Here is a 19,894-nt window from a genome sequence, read left to right as displayed (position 1 = left end):
ACTTCAAAGCTATATGCGGCAATATCGTAAGGCTCAGTTGAAATTTCATGCGCAACAAAGAAGGAAGAGCTAATCTTGACATCCAGTGCGGTTGCGGAAGATAAGAATGAAATCTACTTCACGTCGCCTAATCTGGCCTTCCTCTACGGGGTCATGGAACTGACTCACGTCGAAGTTAGAAATTTTCTTAAGAGCTCGACGCCCTTCTGCAAGTTTCGACGTCACGGTGGAAAGGAGCGAGAGAGAGAGCACTTATGAAAATCCATGCGTTACGGCTCCCTGAAGCAGAGGCGCAGCTAGGAATTAAGGCTGGGGGGGTTTAGGTGCAACTAATACCGAGGTGTATGGGGGTATGGAATACCCACCAGGATGAGCGGTAGGTGCTAGATGAATAAATTGCGGAATTTTAAGATAAACGCTTCAAAATGGTGAGTTTTATGGCTTTCTGAGGGATATATTATTAATCCTTACACTATTATATTAGTAATATCAATTCAAATAAATAAAATGGATTAAACCTAAAAATTTCTTCGAGCTCTGGGGGGGGGGGGGGGGGGTTTAACCCTCAAAACACCCCCCCCCCCCCCTCGCTGCGCCACTGCCCTAAAGTATCGATCAGCAAGAGGTCAGAGATATTGACGGATCAAGGCTGCTTATTTCATAATTAGACCTACCATTACATCGATAATACGGCAAATATGCACAGTTTTCTTCGAAGTTTTTTAAACATTGGCGTACCTAGGGGTACTTTCGGGTGTCAACCCCTCTCTGCTTCCCCCAACAACCACAACGGACTTAAAATTGCGGATCTCTTTGGCTATAATATCAATTGATCAAGTGCATTAATGCACTAAGATGGTCTTCGTAGACACCAATTTAAGTTTTCCAGTTTATGAAATTAGTTTCATAACTGATGCACCTAGGTTTTGATGCCAAGATTTTTAAAATAAATGATGCCCTATGGCCTAGAAGTCAGGTCAATTGATGAATATTCTAAAGAATGATAAATTTCGTTTTGTGCAGTTAATTCGAAAGGTAAAAATTCTAACGAGGTATTGTTTAATCAGGAAAAAATCACATATGTGATATTAATAGAGTAATAGAGACTGGAAACTTACGGCCAGGAGAGAATTTGGGGGGTGTCACAGGGGCCTTAACCCCCAAAATTTTATCAACAATTTTTTGTTTCTGTCACTTTAATAGTTTCAACTCCATGAATGTCAAAATCTGTCCAATTTCATCTGTTGTTAAGATTAAAAATAAAATTTTTGGTTCAAAAACACGTAAAGAATGGGTATTTTTTTAAATGACACGGGAGAACGCTCCTCTCCCGGGGGGAGGGGGGGGGGTAATTCTATACTCCCCAGACCCAGGTCATGAGCCCCGCAAATTTGACGATGATACCGCCCCCGCTTGCTGCTAGCATATTGGGTATAATTCGTTTTTGAAAGAAAGGGCAAAAAGAGATCCCATAAAGAGATCCCATTTATGGGAGAACACCCCAGCTTATAGGTTGGGGTACATTTGATAAAACTATTTCCAGGGTCAATTTATATTCTTAAAGGGATAACTTATTTACCGAGGGATACGCTAAAAGCGACGTCGAAATGGGACGAATATTAGGTCAAAGCTAAGAAGCACTGGGTTACCATCGATCAAACTTCCATGCTTCCCAAACTCGGACTGCGGTGATGAAGCGACTCAACCCGGTCATCAAGTCATCGGCGTTAAATTCCATTTCGCTTGAATGGGAGCCCATTGAAAAATACGCACTAGATGGAAATGGGAAGGATAATGCCGAAAAACAGCACCTGTACACCGTGCAGTATTGCGTCGGAGGCGATACTAAAAACTGGGTGAATGCGTACAGGCAAGTCACACCTATTTTCCATCTTCTTTTACGCCTGTCGCCGTACATGATTTTTCTTAGCGAATCATGATAGCAGATCGAGATTGGGGCAGTAGATCAGTGTTGATTTAAAACACCGCCGTATGCATAGCTTGACGCCACAAAAAACTGTGCGCAGAGCCAGTTTATGCAGTTTTAGCTGTTGACTGCTGAATGAAACTTCAAAGATATTTTATTTGTTTCCGATACTCCCGAAAATAGCACAATGTGGCCTTTAAATTGGTAGTTCAAACAATCAAAAACTGACGATCACGCATAACCATGTCCAGAAGGGGCTCCAGGCGGGACTCGAACCCGTGACCTTCGTTATGGTAGGCGAGGATTTACCCCCGCCGCCACTGAGGCCGAAAGATATTTATTGAAAATACCATAAAACACAAATTTTAACAGAGAGATATGCTGCCTTAAAAGAAATACCCCTCACCAATACTGACTAATGAAAATAAAATTTACTAAAAATGAACTATGGAGGGAATGGTGACTATATAGTTGTGATCTAATCGTGTGCATTCTGTCGTAACTGTGAGATTATAGAGGACGGGGATAGGTTAAAGTCAACATTAACAATTTTTAACCACACCCAAATCAAGACTTCGAAAAAAATCACTTTTAAAACTTGAAATTGTTATCTTTTTTCACAACAGCAATTTAATTCCGAAGAATGAAAAAAAATCGGGGACTCGCCCCTGTAAAGCAGGCAAATTTCGACTAAGCGACGCTGACATTTTCGTAGATAAAATATAGTTATTATTCTGTAGTTTGTTAACTAAACGATCTACACTAAAAATTCACCACATTTGCATCTTGAAAAAAGTTTCTTGTAAATACCCTTTCCAGAGGCGCATGCAAGCATGCTGTAAGCAAAGACCATTTCAAAGGGGGAAACCGGGAAGGGGGAAGGGGAGCTGCCCAATTTGGAAAAATTAAAAAGGTGCTAATTTTCACGATGGCTCTACAATGAAAGTTTTTATGTATTTCAACAGCTTCATAAAAAAAAATTCTAAAAGCTATTTGTCTACGCCGCTCAGAACTCATTGCTTTGAGGCATTGCATACCACCAAGGCGCGGAACTAAATTAATGAACTATCACCCCCTTGAAACAATGACCTCAATCCCCTCCTGAATGTAAGGGAGAGTAACATAATAATTCAAAGTTGGCAAGGGAAGAGAAATTGGACATTAAAGTCTAACGGTCCAAATTTTAACAGTGGCCAGTGGTGTGGGTACATAAAATAGGGCAACAGGGGAAATGTCCCTCAGCCTCAATACCACTAAACCCACTTGGTGCAAGCCTTATTCCTGGATTACTATAGAGAAACGCTGAAGGCAATAATGTATTTTAGAAAAAAACTAACATTATCAAGGTATTTTATATGCATCACTATGTACATGAGTTTTTTAAACATTTAAGTTAAATTTGTTGACAATGATAAAAATCTATACATTGTACGAAATATAAATGTAATTATTTCAGTGTGATAAAATATATTGGTCTATCATACAATGAGGGTCAGTGGCGCAGCGAGGGGGAAACATTGGAGGATGAACCCCCCCAGAGCTCAGAGAAATTTTCAAGTTTAACCATTTTACTTAATTGGATTAATAAAACTAATAGAATAGTGTTAGGATTAATAAAACATCCCTCCGAAAGCCTTAAAACTCACAATTTTGAACCATTTACCTTAAAATTTTCTTGGAGTGGGCCCCCACACCTCCCGCTTACCCTGGTGGATATTCCATGCCTCCCAGACTCTTGTATTAGTTGCGCCTAAAACACCCTCTAGTCTTAATTCCTAGTTGCGTCCCTGATGGGGGTATGCAAGAAGTGATCCTTTAACCAAGAGACAAGGGAGATAAATTTGAGGAAAATATACGGATTCTCTGTTTAGTGAAGGTCCATTAAAAATTGTTTGAATTGAATATTTACTTCCTGCTCCAATGGATAAATAGTGTACTTAACTTCTTGGGCGTATTAAAATGAAAGACTGGGGTAAATGGCCCTGGAAAGGGTGCAGTCAGGGGGGGGGGGGTAATCAGTTTAAACCCCTTGGCAGCCACCATCAAAGATTCTACTCAAAAATATAATTGATATCAAAATTTAATTATTTAAAAAATTGCTATAACAATTAATATAAATTTCATTTTTGCTCCATCCTCCTTTATGAAAAGTAAATAATTGAAACCACCATGAGGTCAACATATATAATTCATTAAATGATAAAAGAAAAAAACATTATAAAAAGCTTTTGTAAAAGAATTTCGTGATGCTTTTGTGCCTAAGAATTATATGCCCTCCTGGAGATTATGCAATTAAATTTGCACAGAATTGCCAAGAATTGCTGAGGCCATTGAGATACGGCTAAGTAAAAATAATTTTAATCAATACATGGAGCATAAACTTAGATATCAAATAAAACCATTTAAAAAGAAAAAAAATGATAGATCTCATCCATTTTATTCAAATTACCAAGATATTTCCAGATCCCTTAATCAGGATTAACCCTATTGATGTGAATCTTTATGGTAACTTCTCATGTTTTTATTTATTTACTCAAACTTATTCATTCACCCTGTTTACGATGGTCTAGTCATCCATTGAACTGTTAATGATGTTGTACAATGATTTAAACCAGTGGAAATCTCAAGAAGACTTCATGCAAATATACCAAAGCCTTACCTGAGAAATTCTACATAATTACAGTACCGTCCCTGCAATTTAGCCTTGTGGTAATCCAGCACGTCCAGTGATCCGGTGTTCCGGGATTACTGTTTCTCACCGTCAAAAATAGTTTCATTATTCTCAAATGAAACATTTTGAAATTAATACCATGCATTTTGTCGTCATTTGGGATATAGGTGTGTATTTTTTCCTTTCAAATCATATCTGCATGTATATTTAGTGATGAGACCCACTGTATTGGGAAAGGAAAACAAAGTAATGCAAGGAAATAAGATGGGTGGTCACTAGGGTGGTCCTTAAGGTCCTTAAGGATAATTATTTTTCCATTTTCTTTCGGAACACCTGGGTTTACAATTTCACAATCAGACAGTGAGAAATGTCAAGCCGTTGCTGTGTATCAGATGCTGAAGGAGTGGAACCTACATGAAAATGTCCAAGCATTCTGCTGCGATAAAACTGCGACCAACATTAGGAGACTCAATTGTGCATGTGCCTAATTAGAGCAACTTCTCAAAAATGTTAATTTCCTTCTAACATGCTGGCACTACAAAAATAAGCTAGTTTTAAAAAGTGTCTTCGACGCAAAGTTCGGGAAGTTCCGGACACTGATATTCCTCCATTTAAAATACGTATTTCAAAACCTAGGGAGAATAAATCACTTAACCCAAATACTAGCCCGTTTTGGCAATAAATGGTGATAAATGTAGCATTTAAGGTTATATTGACGAAGTTTAAAGTTTCTCTAAAGAATTTTATGGTTTTACTACGAGTGAGAATGATCAACAAATATTGAGCGTATGCAACCCGCGTGCCACCCAGTGTCTGGCTGGGGTGGCACGCGCTCACTCTTGGGTCCTTTCTCGGGAACCACTGGTCAAAATTGGAAATATATTTAAGTGCAGCATGTAAAATGTCCATGTTACCGTATAAAATCAGATGAAAAATACCAGCGCCTTCTTATCGCCATTCATATCCCAAAAACAGCCAAAAATGCCAAAATTTCTCAACTTTGAGTTTTCTTAGCACCAGTTGGCATAAAATGAGGGGGAGTCCTGAAAGAAATTGGAAAAATAAGGACCACTCTAGTGGGTACGCATCAAAAGCACAATATTGGTGTTACGGTCCACTAAGAAGTCTGCATTTAATTCAATATTAATATTGTGCAAATTATTTTATCGAATTGCATTTGTTTACCGTACCATTTCCCATAGTGTGGAGTTATCGATTATCCAGTAACATTGATGTTGCAAAGGTGCTAGAGTACTGACATCAAATTGTACAGCCGATACTATCAGTTTAAACAAACCTTTTAATTGAAGAAGACTTAAAAAACAATGAAATGTCTAATGAATTACGTTATGGTTCAGTTTATAGGACAAATGGTTTTCATTTTATGAAGAAAATATTTCAAATTTTACCAAAATTATTTTTTTTCCAAACTTCACCTTAATTGAGGAATGGGTCAATGTAATCATGTTGGGACTACAAATATAATTTTAGACCATTTGGCAAAGTAGGGTCCCCAGGATAAAATCTAACATTGACTTTTTATTATTACTGTATTAAGTATGTTTTCTGTTCCTTCAAACAAGCACAACAATTGCTGTGCTGTACGTATAATATACTCATTTGAAATTTTCTCATTTTAGGGGCCATAAACCTTTCCAAGAAATTAAAAATCTTGAACCTGGAAACTACTACAATATTAGAGTTGGATTTTCCATTTCTGCAATAGATAAAGTGACATGGAGCAAATTGCTTATTGCCACCACCAAAGGTTAGTTTTATGATGAGTCATTAAGATACGGCAGTTGTCCATGTTTTCAAATGAATCAAAAGCACGCCAAAAGAACTAATACAATGCCAAAATCAAGTTTTACTCACTATAGTTTCTCCATAAGGTGTTTCATTAGAAATCTATATGATCAGCAATAAGATCTTTGATTTAAGTGTCTACATCCCATAAGATTTAACATACACATAAAAGGGTATTTCCCTTCTAATTAATGCATAAGTAGTGTTCTTAGCAGCATACCCTTGCCAATAAAACCATCCATACCATCCTAAGGATGGCACACTCATTTTCTTAAACTCTGTCCTTTCACCTCCGATAAGGTTATCCACTCAGATGCAACATCTGAATTTATTGAAAGAATTAGGTAGATGGTGAGTAAAGATAAGTTACAACTCCCCTTCAAGACACTCTCTTAATGTAAAAATAAAAAAAAGGAAAAATTGCAACCCTTTTTTCAAGAGATGGTGAGGTCATTAGTTTTGCCTCATCAAATCAATCAAAGGGAACATACATCTCATTGTGGGAAGGAATAGCTTACAAAAGAGTTGAAAAAATAGGGGAGACCCAGACATGGGCGTACCCAGCGAGGGGCAGCTGCTCCCCTAGCAGCAATAAAATCGCAAATGTCTTTCAGGAAAAAAAGTAATATTTTTTCAAGCGAATAATTTTAAAAACTAATAAAGAGCTGTTACAGTTTCCTTAAAATATTCATTTCATTCACCTTTTCCATGCTTAAATTTACACCAAACAATAAATGAATGTACATTAGCTCTTCAAAATCAATAAATAATGAGCAGTATTCACTGTTAGTATTTTTGGCTGAGGAGGAGACTGACAGCGAGCAATAACATCATTTCCTATGGACACCTCTTGATTGCTTACAGAGATACAATTGCATGATGATTCATGGATGATAAAAATGCATAACAGCAAAACATAAAAAATAAGGTCACGGTATCAATATTTCACCTGAAAATGGAAAATACTACAAATAACAATAAATAATTTGAGAAGTCATAGAGCACTAACTCACACTCATATTTCAATATATGAAATTTCCATAGAATTTTTTTTTTACTAAAGAGGGAATAGAGAGGTAATGGGTCTATCCATAAAACTAATACCTTCCCAGTTCATCAAACACCTTTCCTCTATTGTTTATTTCAGGTTCCCAATGCCTTTATCAAAGGAAGCCCCTCAAGGCTATTGGTGCACTATGGGTTACATAATTTTAGGCGTTTTCTGTTTCTTTCCACTGCTAATGCATCAAAAAGTATTATGCGTTGGCAGCTGGAATTAAAACTACATTCTCAACTTTGGGTATCCATTTTCTATCATCTAATAAAATTTGAATGAGATCTGGTGGTGACACTAGAAGGACTTCCCTTGTAAGAATTCCAGATTGTTGACAACCCCTGAGGCACTTTACTATTATTTAACCCTTTCGAGACAGCGGAGTTTTCGTCTTAGCATGACTACTGTACTGAGCCCCGAGAGACTCTTCTTTCTCGTGGTACGGAGCATTTTTGGAGGGCATTTGTTAAGAAGGGTCTCATTGAACCTTTTTGTGACTCCTCCAAAGCACTTCACATTATCTCGGACTCCGAGAGTAGTTGTGCTCCCTCCTTTCCGGGTTTACGACCATACCTGCGGCATTGGTTCGTGGTTAACTTATGTATTGCTTATATGTATTTAGCAAATGGATAATTGTTGCTTGCACGTAAATTTCAGACTTTGAATTGAATTCCTCAATTTTTTCTGAGCATTGTCAAATTTTAAACAAAGTTCTAAGGCCAAAATTAACACATTTAATGCAGCAACAATTTGCATGTTGATGTTTATACATAACTCGAGATATAAGATAATATTTATCGTAGAATTTTGTTTAAAAATTGTAAACGCTGCTCAAAAGACAAATAATTCAACGCTTAGTTTATTTTTCTTGAGAAATGAACAAATATTTATTTCGAAACCTGACTGGACTAAACAATTGTATGACCGCTGTCCCTTACTGCTAAGAGGGGTAATAAAAGACGAGGGGTCCGGGTACCTGCTCCCGGATGGCGAGGGTAAATCCTAAACCCAGCAGGGATCGGTCCCGAGACAAAGACGAAGTAAACCCACGACCGTCCGCCCTAAAAGGGGGAGAGCTAGAAAACGTATGTATACGGCTTTCGTTTTCCTGGCTAGGAAAATCTCACACGTAAATATACGGCCGTCGCCTCCCGGGTCAGGAAACGTCCACACGTATATATACATGTATAGTAGGGAAAAGATTAAATCAGCTAACATAAATAGACAAAAGGCTTTCATTCTCACTCAATGTCCTCTAATTGGAAGGTTACTTCTACGTGATAGTACCCACAATGCTAGAAATATGTCGTCCAGTGGCAGCTTTCCCATAAGGACTCTTGGATGCCACCTCTTCCAAAGATTTGTGAAAGGAAGCAAAAATTAAATATCCATTAAATTATAATTATACATCTAATTAACCAAAAAGTTATCTGAAAATACATGATTTGTAGTATAGATTATTTAGGGGCATTAAAAAAATACCCCGGAGCAAACGAATGCTGTGTTGCCACGTCTTGTGTGCAAAAATTCGCTTCCTGGTAACTGGCACTGGCCCGGCGTGGCCCGATTTGGCAACATGACATTGATAGAAGTTATTCACATTCACAAATATCAATATTTTAATAGTTTATAGATCATAGAAAAATTTCAAATAAATTAATAAGTGTTTCTATCAATTTTATTTTTTCTCTCTGGGTAAACCGTAGCACTAGATAACGTTTAAACATTTTTGTTATTTTACAAAAAAATATGCATTTTGAAAATACGCAAAAGCCATTTTATTAATCTACATTAATGTTTGCAACTTATTGTGGAAGATGAATGCTGTAGACGCAGTAGTTTTCCCTAGATTGAGTTACAAAGTGCATGAAGTTGACAAAACGGCTAAGATTAATTTGTGTAATGAAATATTCCTCATTTTTTTTTACTCCAGAAGAACCAGTGGCTATTACTGACATCCAAGAAGCCATTCAAAAGGGAAATCTCTCCTCTTTGCGACATTTAATCAGTTCTCGGTATGTATTTACCACATATTTTATTTTTTTCTATTATGCATCACCAAGTAAATACTAATATTTTTACATCACCAAAGTTAATGAAACAAATAATCACATAGGTTGGCTCTGGTTGATATCTATAACACCAGAGGACTAACCCCTCTGATGGAGGCTTCTGCAACAGGAGATATTGGAGCGATTGGCATTTTATTATGGGCAGGCTCTACTGTTGATCAAGGGAGTGCTGGAGTGGGAAAAACTGCACTGATGATTTCACTCCAAAATGGCCATATTAAGTCGGCAATGAAGCTATGTGAGGCTGGAGCACAATGGGAATCAAAGGATAGGTATGCAATGGCTATGAGATACTCTCATTTTTGAACTCTCGAGGAGGCACATATTTCATTATCAGTCCATCTCAACTATTCATACCCTTAAGATTTAACAAGGATTACCCCCTAAAAAAAACAAATTAATGGCATTGCTGATGAATTGTTCATATTTTGTAGTAACATATGACTAAAGTCAACTTTCTTAGGAGAGATGTCGTGGAACATAACTAATGATAATGATAAACGAAGATATCGTAATGTCCACAATTTATTAACCGATTACAATACATTTCAATTGTTAGACAATCATCCTCAGGTACTAAAGAAACTAACTATGTAGTTGATATCTATAGATATAACCATAGTTTCTTTTGTACCTGAGGATGACTGTATAACAATCGAAACACATGTAGTTCTCAGTTAATAAATTGTGGACAATATGATATTTTCATTTACCATTATCGTAATACAAATATAACTATTAGAAAACTAAAATAAGATGGAAATACCATGTAAAATGCAAGAAATAATTTAAATATAGACCACAAAAAGGACTAAACAGTATTGATGACAACTTTTTTTATCAAAGGCGAGGATGTACCCCTCTCCACTATGCTGTGGAAGCATCACAAGTAGAGGCAGTCCGCTTTGCTCTCGTAAATGGTGCCAACTTAGAGGCTAAAGATAATTATGGATGGACTCCACTGATGCGAGCTCGTAAGTGTTTACCAGCCTCTTTAGAAATGCTACTATCCTTACATCAAACATTTTACTTTTTGATTAATTAATCATAGAAAAATTATTATGAAAGGTATTCCACTGCTGAAGGTAGGCTTGAAAAAAAATACATAGCTTATCACCCTTGCCTGTACCCCTCCTGAATTGATCTTTACTCAAAATAAGTTATAGTTTTCATTACAACTTTCCCATTTCAATTACTCTGACTTCCCAAGTGGTAGAAATTAAGTTAAGTAGCCCCAATTCGTCATTACCCTGTGCTTCCCAACCAGGGTAGCAACAAAATGCCAATTTGTAGCTCAAACCCAGCAATGTTCAGCACCTTCAACCATGATTTTTATCTTTTTGCTCCCATAGATTTTTCCTGGACCATAATCTAACTTCCCTGACTTCCACTCCCCATTTTTATTTCCCAGACCGGTGTAATCCATTCATTAAGGTTCATTTCCTTATATTCTACCCATAAATTCTATCATCTTCATCCCTCTTCATCAACATCCTTCCCCCTAACACAATAAATATTTACCTTCCTCTCCTAGCATGGTACTTGATCCATTCAAACTCTCACTCTCCCCCAAATCTCTCCTAAGTTTCCTTTCCTATACAACCAAGTCTAGCACTATTATTTCATTTCAAAGCAATTAATAAATTAACAGGTTATGTAAAGAAAGTTTTTGAAAGGCAAAACAAAATTATCACTAATTTTTCACCATGCAAAAGTGAGGGATATCAGGTGAATAAGATAAGAAGGAAAAAGATAAGCATGCAAATTACACACAGAAAAAATATGATAGCATAAAAATGACTCGAGTCAAAATCTATTGTTGCCACAGGCATTGATAAAAATCACTCAACAAATATTCACAGAACCACAACTAATTTGGACCGTGTCTTTCATAGTTATCACCAGAAGTTCAATTGCGACACTGATAGAACTTCTAACAAATGGAGCAAATGTGAACATAGAGAGGACTGCAAGCAACAAAGATAGCGAGATGCTAACACCCCTGATGTGTGCAGTGCTATTTACTCACAGTGATCAAGACCCTCATGCAGAAACAATTAAACTTTTAATCCAACATGGTGCCAAAACAGAAGAATTAAATCCCTATGGCTTCAAAGCAGCAGAAATGGCCCTGGCAAAGGGTTGTAAGGTAATATGTACATCATATTTTTTCACCAGAGTGCATTGGTTGGAGGCTTGGGGGACTTCACCAGGGGCCCCAGGACAGACCTTTCTAGATCCATTGTGCATTCACAGTTAACCCACTGAAGGCTAGGCAAAGAGCTAGCCAAGCCCTAAGCGGATTAGCACTTTTTCTACTTATAATATATGATAGCCTAAGATGATCAAAAAACTATTTCCCGAGATATTTTTCCATCTAACTTTAATTGGAATTTTCTCACTTTGCACTTATTCACTTTATCCAATTAGTATTCCATTCAGTGACCCAAGCAAACCAATGAGTCTATAAGGTGAAGCCCTCAGCCTTCACAAGAGTGAGAATCCCTACTAATTTTTATTTAGTTCACAAATTTAACTAATCACATGATGAATGTCATTTAAAAAAATCAACTATCAACCACTATGCCATCGCCCAAGAAACTCCCCTGAATTTGGAATCAGCCCCTTCACAAATAAAAGACTTCCTTCGTAAAGAAAAGATATTACAAAATAGATACATCTCATCAGCATTGGTCCAGATGTTTCTTTTAAAAGAAAATTCTTCCCCTTTCCCAATTGCCAGATAAAATATTCTAATAAAGTAATGTGACTGTGGAATCTCAAGCAATTATGGTATTCTATATTTTACCATTCCTGTAATTTTTGCCACAATTCATGGTTGCTAAAATCAAGCCAACCAACACATAACTGAGAGCAGCATTACTCCCCTATAAGATGCCTATCTTGGAAACAAATATTCCCATTACTAAATATCAGTTTCATCATGAATGTATTTAAGGACTAAAAATGCAAATTGAAAATACCTCAGTTTGAGACCAAAATACTGTATATGAGTAAGGAATGTCTACACATCAGAGGTACCCTTAAAGAAAGATTGGAGGGTATTTATCTCAATACATAAAAAATAATGAATGCATATATTTGGGATGGGTTACTATTTATTGATAATAACTTAATACTTAGCTCAAGGGTTCTTTTTCCATCCACAGACTATTGCACATGACATGGAATATGTTGGTTAACTGTCTCTGATATGCAAATCACAGGAAAACTTTTTATTATAACTTAAGAATGTCATCATCTTCATCATCATCACCATCAACTGTGGAAGGACCCTTGAAGATGCTGTTGACTCTGAAGACTTGGTTGCATCGTAACTGGCTGGTTGGGGCCTTGTGTTTCCATCAACGTGAGCAGCGCCAGGTCTGACCACCGGGCTTCTTGTTCTCGTAACGTAGCTGCAGCTATTGATTCACCGCCAGGGCCACCACTGCCCCCATCTGCTTCCTAAATAATTTTTGGAATACATACAGTAGATATTAAGTAAAGAATAACGAAATTTCCAAAATGTATCTTGGAATAAGTAGGCATTCAACTGTGGCAGTATTCTCATTCACAAATATATAGCAGAACTTTCTTTTGAATCCAATCAAGGATGGCATTGCGATATTCTACATAGGTGTATTATTTGCAGTTTTATATTTTTGCAAATTAGCAAGTTACTAAGCATAAACTTATTAAATGAAGACTATAACTACCTACATCATGAAACTAAGCCCCAATGTGTTTCAGAGATCAGTCTACATATGTATTTGACAGCAGAATTCAATCACACATTGAACCCTCACAAGAGGCAAATTTATTAATATTTTTGATAATCTAAGGGATGGATGTTTAAAATTTTAAAAGTTCACACATACACACAAAACATTGAGCCTGGTTTAAACAAAAATCTTCAGTCTATAAATGATTAAAGTGTATTTAGCCATGTTTTCATTGCATGAGAGCATTTTTAAAGGAGCTTACAAGAAGATAATTTAACTCATAATCTTCCAGTAATGATGATAATACAGTAAAACCTCTTTACATCGTAATGGAGGGGACCAAAATTTGGGCATTTTGATGTATGGAGGTTCACTATAGAGAGGTTTTAGTGATAGGCACCATTTTATTGATAAACCATAATATTAATATATTTAAACATACATGCATGCATTAGTGAACATATATTTACAATTTAATGATTACACAAAGGTAAAAGTAACTTGTTCAAGAGGGCTTTTTAGGAAAGAAATTAGTTATTGGGCTTGCTTTAACCTTTTTAAAACTCTTTCGATATAATGTTTTTAATTCTATTGAATACAATCATATTATGATTGCATTCCTCCATGCTTAATAAAAACAATTTAATTATGTTCAATAATTCCTCAACCTCTGTTTTGGTGGGAACTGTAACTGATTCCTCATTACTAACATCTTCCTCTAAATCCATCTCTTACTGTATCCTGCAAGATATATACATCTCCTTCACCACTATCTTCCAACTCATGTGAGGAACAAATGAATAAATCATTATCAACATTTACAAATTCTTCAAATGTTGAATTTGTGTCAACTATTTTGTTGATTTTATCGTACTCTGTAGGTTCATTCTCAAATATCTCACTTTCCTCCTGTTTGCTACCACCCATAATCCCAGCCTTGATGAAGCATTTCTCAAAAATTGAGGAAAGGCACAGCCTGTGCATGGTCTGAAGGATGTTCTATGAGCACTTTTAATGTCGTTTTCACTATTCACTCTCCATAAAAAATAAATCACTAGCTGTTTTCAATAATGCCTTTTGACCAAAGAAATAATTCCCTGGTCTAAGGGTCGTAATTTACTAGTAGTGTTTGGAGGGAAGTACACAACTTTTATATTTCTTAACATAATTCCTACATCCTCTTATTTCACTGCCCGCATTTTTTATTTGTGCAGCCTAGATATACAGTTTCTTCTGTTTTTCCTCGGTTGTTTAAAATAGATGGTATTCCAAAGGTCACTGCTACATCTTTCTTCTGCCTGCCCTCGTCGATGGCTTGGAAAAATCCTCGGAATGCGGTAATGTCAAGCAGCCGCCCATTTTATTTGTTGAATCCATCATCAACTTATAATTAATTAAGTAATTTTCGTATGTTTTCATATTTTATGGCAAATAATTGAAAATACTCCTTAAAATATATTTTAGAAAATTGATTTATCATTCTTACAATGTATGACATGTTTAAGATTATAAAAAATAAATAAACACGTGACTATTGCAAAAAATAAACAAGAAATTGAGCGTAATTTTGAAAATTTTGTTGAATTCCCTGTCTCCAAAATACAATGCATGTAGTGTTCCGAAGAAAAACTCTGCCGAGGGCACACAGAAACGCTAGGTCTGCGAAAGGACGTGATTTCCCGGTGAGAATGCTGGGCGAACTACTGCAGAATGCGGCGGCGACGGTAAAAAATTTCATTACTCTACCGCATGTCAACTAATTAGCTGTCTCCTTCACCTAACATTGTCGCGCATGGAGTGATGTTCGTCATAATTGCTAGAAATTGACGTCCCGGACTCCTGATGGAAGAGTCAGATTTCGCGGCATAAATACGCACGCAAGACAGATGACTGTCGCTAAGCGCAATAAATTGTAAACTACGATCGTTCACGAAAGCAGCGAAAAATTACCAAGGCGGCAGTGAGAAAGTGCTACACCGGGAAATATGGGAATAAAATAATTGCAGAATTGTACTTGATTTATTTCGAGTCGCAGTAAATTCATGAAATATTTTCATTTTAGAAACGGAAGTAGCAATGCGGTTGAGTAATTCTGTCTCCATAAATGGGAGTGAAGTTAGTTGAAATATTTCCGCCGGCAAGGGATTATAGGCTGCGCTGGTCGCCTCTTTTATTAACTGAACATAGTATGTAAGCACTTACAGGAAAATAAAGCCATAAGTAATAGAAAGCGAGTGCTATCGCGCAATTTTTACCATGATTCAAGAGAAAACGATGCGTTCTGTCTTCATTTACTGTCACTTAAAATGATTAGGATAGGTCGTTGCCTTTTTCTTATTTACCGTTAGGTATGCTCTCGTATGGGACAAAATGGCCCTAAGTAATGGTTAACATGAAAATTGCAGTAAAGTAAAGGTGTAAAAGAGAAGAATAAGCGTGAAACATTTATCGCTGAAAATGTCATTACATGTTCGTTATCGCGGCTGCATTAATGGTCTCTAGTTGTCTCGGTACGAAATGCAGAGGTAGTTAGGCCGTCTCGGGGGTCTCTCGTTGCTATGATATATAGAGGTTTTACGATATAAAGAGGTTCACTATAGAGAGGTTTGCCTATAAATTTACATGTAAATCTGACGGGACCAGAGGGTTGGTACGATGTATAGAGGTTTACGATGTAAAGAGGTTCACTATATAGAGGTTTTACTGTACATACATATATACTAAATTATTGAGTTATTAACCAGAAAATCTACAGAAATGCATTAATTAAAGACTACCAGACCTAAATATGGCTTAGTTATTAATTAAGCCATGGTTTATTGTTAACCCTTTCGCTGCTGTTCAATCTCCGGAAACCTACTCCTCACGTGTGGCGAAAAGGTTAAAATGCATTTCGTGGACCCATGGAGCAGGTACTTCCAGGATGGGTGTGGTACACCCTCCGAAGGGTCGCTAATGCGCGACCCTATCCTCGACGAGCTCATCCACGCAGGACCATCTCCTTGACCTTACCAGCAGGGGGCCTACCTCCCGAAAAGTGACCGCTCTGACTGCAATTTGAAAATCAATCAATCAATCCGATCATCAAAAAATGATTGTTTGCATCGCACTCCTGCCAATCAGGAAATCAAGTACGTCTTTAAACTGCGTTTCTATGATGAGAAATAAAGATTTTGTTAACTTTGCTAAAAACTTGGCTGCGGACCACCGGAAAATGGCCATTTTAGCAAAGTTAACAAAATCGTTATTTTTCATCACAGAAACACGGTTCAAAGATGTACTTGATTGCTTGATTGGCAGGAGTGCGATGAAAACAATCATTTTTTGATGATCGGATTGATTGATTGATTTTCAAATTGCAGTCAGAGCGATCACTTTTCAGGAGGTAGGCTGGTAGGGTCGAGGAGACGGTCCTGCGTGAGTGAGCTGGTCAAGGATTTCGGGTCCCGGATTAGCAACCTTTCGGAGTGCTTCGGCGAAAGTGCTGACCGCATGGCAGGGACGAAGAAAAAGTACGTCCACAGCAGTCTGCCGTGCGGATGTACTAGGTACGTTCACAGCAGTAAAAGGGTTAATAGTAGGTTAAGGTAAAAGCAAAATCAATTTTAATATGTTTTGAATGCATTGTTATACCTGGTTGTAATGGTTTATTCTTATTGTTGAAATAGAAGAAAAATAGATACATTTGAATTAAATAATAAAATAAGATATATAATGAAGCATCATTCCTTTCTTTCCATTCCATTGTTCATTCCATTCCTTTTTTTGTGCAGGGATAAGAACTTTCAAACAATATTTTAAGAAATATCTTTAACTATAGCTTTGTTCGCGTCGCTGCCACTTCTGCACTTTCCTGCACCTTTATGCCACTTTTGCGTTCACATCGCGGAAGTTGCAAGTGACAAACGCTGTTCGCGTCACGGGTACAGGTTCAAAAGGTGCACCTTTTGCACCAGCTTCGGAGGTGGAGCAAAAGGTGCAACTTCAGGAATCATGGGAAATAGCAGACGAAAACTGGCGGAAAACAAATGGCCATTATAGAAAATTGGAAGGTATTTCATTTTGACGTTACTTCTTCGGAAATAAAACATCTGGATATCTGAAATACATCTGACTGGGTGAAATATTAATGATAATAAATTATTTCAAATGGTTAAAGAGTAAACGAATGCAAACTTATAATATATAGTAAAATGAAATGGATGTTTCTCATTAAACTTAGCAAAAGTGCATATTTAATTGAAAAATACCTTAGTTTTAACATAGTAACCCATCAATAAAGAATTTTCAAAAAAGATTTGTTAGTACCGTCGACTATACTTTTACTACAACTCCCGTGAGGGACTGATGCCAATCCAATAGCAATTTTTAAAATCGTACCGTAGGTATATTCTTTTCTCGTAGAGAAACAGTATCGTAAGTGGATCCATGTAGTATTGTTAAAATGACCTATACCAATTGTGCACAATGAATTACTCTTTGATGAGGATGGAGTGGTATTTGTCGTTATAGTAGGTGATATTGTTATTCATAAAAATGATTTTTTGCCACAACTGACACTTAGAATTATGACTTCGAATAACATGACGTCTTTCACATCACCAACCTTCTCAATGAAATGCACTGATATCCCGTTAATTCGATTCATGAATGTTAATTAATATTTCCGCAGTATTGAACGAGTTTTTCATTATTTTTCACCATAATTTCTATGAAATAGATGGTCATTTACGAGGATAAAAATATTATCTAAGCTTAAAACCTTAATTATACTTATTATCTTATTAAGTATAATTATTGTTGTTATTATTAAGCTTAACACCTTATTCATAATAATGGAAGATGTTGAGGTATTTGCAACTCAATGCCAATACAATCAAATAACAAGCAAACAATACACAAATGTGTTCAATATTAATTCAACCAGCATCATAAGAAACCCAGTAAATCGCAACAATTACTGGAATAAAACATCTCTATCCTGTGGCTGAATGAAAGCTGGGAAAATAACATTACAGTCTTCATAAAAATCCTCCTCGACAATGTTTTCTATAATCATGTCCCGCGCCATTTTTGTTGTTACACAGCTGTTCGCGTCGCGCGAGTTGAACCTTTCTGCAACCGCCTGATTTTCATTGCTCCTTCCGGTGCAGAAGGAGCAAGCAACGCGAACAAAGCTTATAATTAGCAGCAATTGTTGCAAAGTTAATACTAGTAGCATCTATAGTACTCATATAATAGAGTAATATTAAATTAATATCAAGTCTCTGTGCATCAAAAATCAAACATTCGCACATGGAAGGATACTTAAAGCTGTATGACTATCCACCACTGAACTCTATAAAAGGAGTACTGTTATCCAATAATTTGGATGGGATTTCAAGTTGGCAGATGAATTACTTGGATCTCATATGACTGTTTCTTTCAACTCAATATGCACTATTCTTTCAAACAATTGTTTTTGCATATTCTGATAAAAATTCATGGGAATTTGTCATACTTGGGAGGACTGAAACTGTAAATTCCTCCAGTGTGCCATGCATGATGAACAAGATTCAACTGTTCCATCGATATCGATTCAACATTTGTATCTCGAGAGTAAGAGACAGTAACATTGTTAAGCATAGTCCAATATGTTTGCAGAGCACATTCTGTTTCCAGAAAATACCATTTATATTAGTCAAATTCCTTAATGGGCATTTCAGGTTGCATTATTTCCCATTCATTTATATTGAAAATAGATATAAATATAATATATCTCACAAAAAGATATTCTTCTGCTCAACTATGCAAATAATATTGCTGGACTTCTTTGCACAAACACGTAACGTTCATTCATGACAATGAACAATATTTCAACCCAAGTTAAAGTTCCCAAATGGGATTCTTCTATGGCGAATATTGAAATAGAAATAGAGGATTTTTGATACACCCTAAAATTTACTTGAACTTAAGATATTTATATCAGAAAGTCATAATTAAATGCATGATGGAGTTATAAACATATGTAGTTTAATCATTTAATTTTTACCTGCAAATCCTGTACACATAAATCTTTTGCTTTCATATCCAAAATCCCAATGCATAGACTTATGAATGGAGCTCATAGTTATGTAAATATGCCAGTATTTGAATATATATGAGAGATTCAGTTAGATACTCAGTTAATTCTACGTTAGAGATATTAGTTGTAAGGATATTTAGAACAGTAATTTTTTCCCTAATTACAGACTTGATATTTCCCAAATTTGGTACATAATCAATGGCAATGACAAAAAACACAGAGACACCTATCAACTAAGCAAAGAATGTTTACTCGATGCACAGGAGGATTTCCCTCTCATTTTCACCCCATCTTCTAAACAATTATCATAATTACTTTCCAACTCTTTTGCAGAAGTCCTGATAAGTTACAACAAGTTCATGACTGAAAAATCATGGAATGTAGGAATATATTACAACTATTCTCTGTCCCTAGCAGTAAAAAAATAAGCATGCCAAGACAGCTTACAGCATTATTTTGCAGTTTTCACAACACTGAAAATTCACCAATCAATCAGTCACATATGTATATACAAGATATGTAACCTACTATGACTACTATTTACAAAAATATTGATGATAAAAAAATAATTCTAT

General features: G+C 36.3%; 2 protein-coding genes across 2 annotated transcripts in view; one reads left to right on the top strand and one right to left on the bottom strand.

The window, feature by feature from the left end:
- Positions 1 to 1,691: 1,691 nt before the first annotated feature.
- On the top strand, positions 1,692 to 11,767 carry LOC124153223 (fibronectin type 3 and ankyrin repeat domains protein 1). Its single transcript, XM_046526322.1, has 6 exons — positions 1,692 to 1,870; positions 6,239 to 6,366; positions 9,392 to 9,473; positions 9,575 to 9,802; positions 10,377 to 10,504; positions 11,709 to 11,767. The coding sequence occupies exons 1-6, from the start codon at positions 1,692 to 1,694 to the stop codon at positions 11,765 to 11,767; spliced, it is 804 nt and encodes a 267-aa protein (XP_046382278.1).
- An 864-nt stretch (positions 11,768 to 12,631) lies between these two features.
- Positions 12,632 to 19,894, bottom strand: part of LOC124154240 (anaphase-promoting complex subunit 13) — a 15,873-nt gene continuing 8,610 nt past the window's right edge. The window contains exon 3 of the mRNA XM_046527839.1: positions 12,632 to 12,998. Coding sequence (XP_046383795.1) covers positions 12,810 to 12,998 — 189 coding nt within the window. The 3' untranslated portion in view covers positions 12,632 to 12,809. The remainder of the gene's footprint in view (positions 12,999 to 19,894) is intronic.

This window comes from Ischnura elegans, chromosome 2 (genome assembly GCF_921293095.1).
Source record: "Ischnura elegans chromosome 2, ioIscEleg1.1, whole genome shotgun sequence".
Lineage (NCBI taxonomy): Eukaryota > Metazoa > Arthropoda > Insecta > Odonata > Coenagrionidae > Ischnura > Ischnura elegans.
This window is presented reverse-complemented; position numbering and strand designations above follow the sequence as displayed.